The sequence below is a fragment of the Monopterus albus genome, unplaced genomic scaffold, assembly GCF_001952655.1.
Source record: "Monopterus albus unplaced genomic scaffold, M_albus_1.0 scaffold18.1, whole genome shotgun sequence".
NCBI lineage: Eukaryota > Metazoa > Chordata > Actinopteri > Synbranchiformes > Synbranchidae > Monopterus > Monopterus albus.
The window spans coordinates 7308946-7314329 of record NW_018127898.1 but is presented as its reverse complement, the minus strand read 5'-3'; the positions used below and the strand labels follow the sequence as shown (position 1 = coordinate 7314329).

Genomic DNA, 5384 nt, shown 5'->3' with positions numbered 1-5384 from the left:
TGGATATGTGTAAAAGTATGTGTGTTGTCATATCAACTGTCTTTACATGCTTGAAAGAAAAAAATCTAATCAAATCAAATCAAAATCTCAGCGCTTTCCTATGCGCTCCGAGTATGCTCTACCATTCAGCCTGTGCAGCTGTTGCCATAGAGACAAAACTGGTTGCCCACGTTTATTCTGAGCTGGGCTAGCCCCAAGAGATGTATGTGAGGACTGGAGACAAGGGGAATAAATACAAGTAAAAATGAAAGGAGCTGGTAAAGTGAACTCTTAACATGGGCTGTCAGCAGCCTGACAATCACACTAACACTGATCACGTGAGCCATGCAGACTGTCTAGATATGACAGCAAAGCTTAGTAGAACTGCAACACAAAATCCAGAGAAGCAGTCCCAGGTGACGGTGGGGAAATTCCATTTGCAATCTGTGTGGCCTGCGGGGTTGGCCCCATATTCACAGCAAACCATTAAAGTGGAAGAGGATTGGGAAAGGACAGAGAGAACAAGTCCCTTGAGTCTCACCAGCAGGATTGTGTTGTGGCCGATCACTCTCACAAACATTCCCCCTGCCACCAGAATCCATTTTATTCAGTTTTTCCTTTTGAAGATATGCAACACACAAATTACATGCTGGCTCTTCCTCTTCCCTCATCTGTTCTTGAGGTCCATTTCCCTGCACAGCGTGTACATGCCAGCTAAGGCTCATCTCACTGCTAAATATAATGACATGGGGGATGTTCTGGGCAAACTAACGACAGCAGGAACAAATCATCTGAGAAGCAAAGGTCAGCCTTCACTACAGCCCAGTGCCAGTACCGCTTCGGGGAGAGAGCAGTATTTCAATTGTGACACAATGACTTTATCGAATCTGTCACTGCAACAAATGCATAACTTATTTAGCCCCCCCCACCCCCTCCTCTGTTGCCTACCTCACACATGTCAGCATTTTTTTTTAGAGCTGTGAGACGGGAAACCTTAACGCTGAGGCGCAAGTGCCAGAATGCATGTGTCTATGTCGCAGGTGCAAAAATCATAACTTCTTCCAGCGAAATGTTAAATTTACTGAACTAATACTTCTTTCGCAAGGCACTGTACCAATTAAATTCTTTACTGCATGAAGGATAATTAATGATGCAGCCTTTTTACATGGAGTATTGGTGTTTTGCCTTCACAGAGGCTGCAGGAGGCTGCATAGTCGATGGGCAGAGAAGTGGCAGTGGGCAGTAGAAAACAGACAAGGTCCATGTGGGATTCAGCTATGGGCCAGACCAGCAGGATGCATATGGGTGTAGAGGCAGATGGCAACTATAAAGCTCTCCCTTTCTTCTTCCTACTGAAATAAATGTGCAGCTAAAAGTGTTTGCTTATCAAGAGAGGGATGATGGTTCTTATAAAATGGGCAACAATTTTAAATATATTCTTGTCAATACGGCAACTGAGTTAATTAGACTTTTTGTAATTTTTTCTCTGTATTCTATAAACTATAATCACATACATTCTTAAACTCCCCTGATTTTATGTTGGACTGTTTTTTACTGTTATGGTTACTTTGTTGCTGTATACAGTACACAGTTCCACCTCGTACCTTGGTGCAATCATCGGTGTGATCATTCACAAATGCATTATCGGTGTGGTAATCAGAACTTCTACAAAGAATCAGAGAGGAAATGAGAATCTTTAATCACTCTTACCATGTCATCACCTCCATCTACTTTAAAGACTCCTGGTTTGTCTTTTTAATGAGCTGGCCACTAGGTGGAGTGAGAGGTCAGTGCCAATCTCCTGCATTCACATGGGTTTTATGATGTATGTATATATGTATAGTCCCCATCCTATCACTTAACACAAGATCTGCTACTTTAAATGGCACACAGACTGACAAAGAGAGATGCACTCCTGCTCATTCTTCATAGCCACCACCGAGGCGTCCCCTCAGACCTGATACATCACTACTCAGCTCCGTCTGAGGCAAGATAGCCTCCTGATGGTCTGTGACAGTTGCCTGGGGGGAAAATAACACACTCCTGTGTATCCCCAGACACACCCGCTTTCAAATGAGCCAATCAGCTGTTGAGATGAAGCAGGGACGAGCTCTGATTTACTATTGGGTCTTTATTTTCCCTTCTGTTTACGTTGTCACTCACTGGCTAAAATCTTTGAAGCTCTCAGAAATAAAGAGCTGATTCTCTTACAGTTTCTCCTTTAGTCATTCTTCGTTTTTGCTTGACTGTCTTCTCAGTCTCTTATGTTGTATGCCCCCTGCTCCTTTCTTGCCTTTTTCTCAGTGCCTAGAGTATTAGCATATATATTTTCCTGGGAGTACCATACGGGGTGCTCATTCACTTTAAGACCACATCACACATCTGCACACTTTGTTTGAGGGGTCTTACAGATGTGCTCACAGTTGTGTGCTTGTTGCCTTAACAGCTTGTCACCATCCTGTTCTCACCACAACTCACCTTACTGGTCAGCAGCGGCTTGATCTCAGTCAGCTGTACATCCTGCAGCTCATCCATCTTTTTTGTCTTGTGACTCTAAACCACTGTCCAAAAAGAGATAAACATGAATTGTACATAGTGGGAGCAATGCATACAACACAGAACTCTATTTTGCATGTTTGCTTTGTGCAAATGTTTTCAGTTCACAATTACAGTATATAAAAACAGGCAAAGGACAGCAAATTCTGACAATGAAGAAGCTGGAGATGTTAATTACTTTTTTAAAATTAATCAACTAAACATTTAAGCACCAGAAGCAGTTCATGGCAACACAACCTACTCCTAGTATGGGGCTGAAGGTCACACCATGTAGCTAAGGCTATGTTCACATTTCAGGCCATAACGCTCATTTCCAATCTTTTTATCAGACCTGATCTTTTTGTGCTGATGGTTCACATTTATCCTTATAAGTGACATATATCCAGCTCCAATGTGAACACTGCTGATGTCCCAAAATGCCTATCTTTATAAGTGACATATATCCAGCTCCAAAGTGAACACTGCTGATGTCCCAAAATGCCATGAATGCACAGATTTAACTGAAATGTGAGCTGCATGTGCACAAGAAAAACGACATCATCTGTGTGACAGTCAAAATCACACAAATCTCTCAAAAACCTCGTCGTTACAATAGGTTCCTTCCAGTATGGTGTGAACAGAAGGTTATCTACAAATGTCCAACACAAGTGAAACATGCTCATCTCTCCACTGTGCCCCGTCGCTGCTGTTGCTCTCCTGATTTTTATTTTTACTTGTCTGGCGGGGGCCCACACTGATTCATGAGGACAGGCAATATGTGCAGAGTGAGATGTGACACATGAATTCTAATCTGATCATTCTGACAATGGTAGCATAGCCAGAAATCAGATATTCACCAGACATGAAATGGCCCAGATCCATTATGAAAAAATGTCATTTATTTTGTTCACACATTTGTGAAAAGCACAGACCTGAGTCACTTGAAGAGGATGGAAAAAAATAAATCTAATTTAAGTCACTTCAGCAGGTAATATGAATGTAGCTTTAGTAACAAGTCCAGCCCCAGCAACATGTTTTACTCTCTCTCAAGGATACTTTGTCTCCTTGGCTCAATATTGGCACACTGTGATATGTGCGTATGTGATAATACTGCACAATAGTCCACCAGGAAGAAGATACCGCATGTATTTACTACTAATTCACAAGGAAAGGTCACACTATCAGTTCATGCAGGTGGTGTGCAAACATGCACTCACACCTAGATCAGGCAAGGCTTAAGAAGAAGCTCTAAAGCCCACCTTGTTTGTTTTCCCCTTGAAGCCAGAAGCTGGTCCCTGCACATAATTACTGAACAAGAATAAAAATGTCCCCCTCCCTGACTCTCAGTGAAATGGTACCTCTTCTCCCTTGCCTGTTTGCACAATGTGCAGGAGGTGGTATTGAATTACCTGGCAGTGCCCAGGAGAGTGGCTCATGTTACACATACATAACTCTGTCTCTTCTAGGTCAGTAGTTACAACTAGAAAACAATGCTAAATCTGACTGCAATGCACCAAGGCCTGGATACCGAAGGACTGCATTTTCTCAGGAAGTTTGCATATGATGCTAACTGGGGATGTAATGATACAATCAGCTCATGGTTTGGTTCAATACACTCACAATAACAGAACAAAAACTAGTGTCACAGTTATTTATTTTTTCTAGATTAGAGTGTGGTTAATGGTTAGTGTAGCTAGTCCTAGTGACCATCAAGGTCAACAACACATTCATCAGGAAAACAGATCTGGCCTATTGCCCCATCTTGCATTAACAAATAAATTACATGGGAGTCTTGACTTGATATTGTGATCCATTTTTCAGTGTTACAATGCATTGTCATGATATATTGTTCCACAAAGCACTGTTACACTCCCAATGCTAACACACACAAGCAAGAAGTAAGAGAAAATGCTGTTGTGTAGAGCACTAGCCCACCTCCATGAAGGACCCAGAGCTGGTATCAGATAACCTTCAGGGTGGGTTAGTGATGGGTCTTGCAGAGAACTCACAGGTAGACGTAGCATCATGATAACATCACCCTGTGTCTCTGTTATTAGCCGTTTCATCCTCTACTTGCCTGACAGAGGTTTGAATAGACAGCTGCTCTGGCAGCAGACTGCACTGTGTTCAGAAACAACCAGGGAAGCAGATGGGTACAACGGAGCGCAATCCTCAAATTACATAAAACATTGAGCGCTGGAAATACTTAGACATCAGTGTGGGGAGTAAAAACATGCCTGGTAAAATCCCTGCTGGCAAATCCGGCTCAAGAGTGGAACTAAATAATATTTAGACAAGTGAAGGAGGAAAAGAGGAAAAACAAATACTCGACACGCTTGAGGGGATTGAGAGTATTGGCCAGATCAATCCAACACTTCCTCAGGCTGTCACAGAAAGTGGGATGAAGGCAAAAGCCGCTTTAATTTTAGCCGGCTAACCAGATAATCGAGCTGTTAAGCGAGACAGGGTCAGGGTGGGCTTAAACCAGACCTACTGGGTGGCTTCCACGGCCCAGCCCCACTGATCCCTTACACAGGGTTACATGGGCAACGTCAACCATCACTCCCTCAACATCATGCCTCATTTCATCCTTAGGTTTCCAAAACACAACACAAGAAAGAACACCAGATCATATTTAGGAACATCCACCACTATCATTTTTTTGATTTAATGGGATATAAGACTGCTGTGTTTATGTATAAAGCCAGGAACAATTTATTACCTGGTGGAATTCAAAAACTATTTAATGAAAGGGAAGGGGGATACAATTTAAGGGGTCAGTTAAATTTAAAAATTCATGCTATACGTACAACCAAAAAAAGATTTTGTATTTCCATAAGTGGGGTAAAACTATGGAATAATTTAAGTGT

At 42.2% G+C, this 5384-nt stretch overlaps 1 protein-coding gene across 1 annotated transcript in view; it reads right to left on the bottom strand.

Moving 5' to 3' along the window:
* Positions 1 to 5384, bottom strand: part of ndrg3a (ndrg family member 3a) — a 42344-nt gene that overhangs the window by 25834 nt on the left and 11126 nt on the right. The window contains exon 2 of the mRNA XM_020592715.1: positions 2458 to 2540. Within this exon, the coding sequence (XP_020448371.1) occupies positions 2458 to 2514 (57 nt within the window). The 5' untranslated portion in view covers positions 2515 to 2540. The remainder of the gene's footprint in view (positions 1 to 2457; positions 2541 to 5384) is intronic.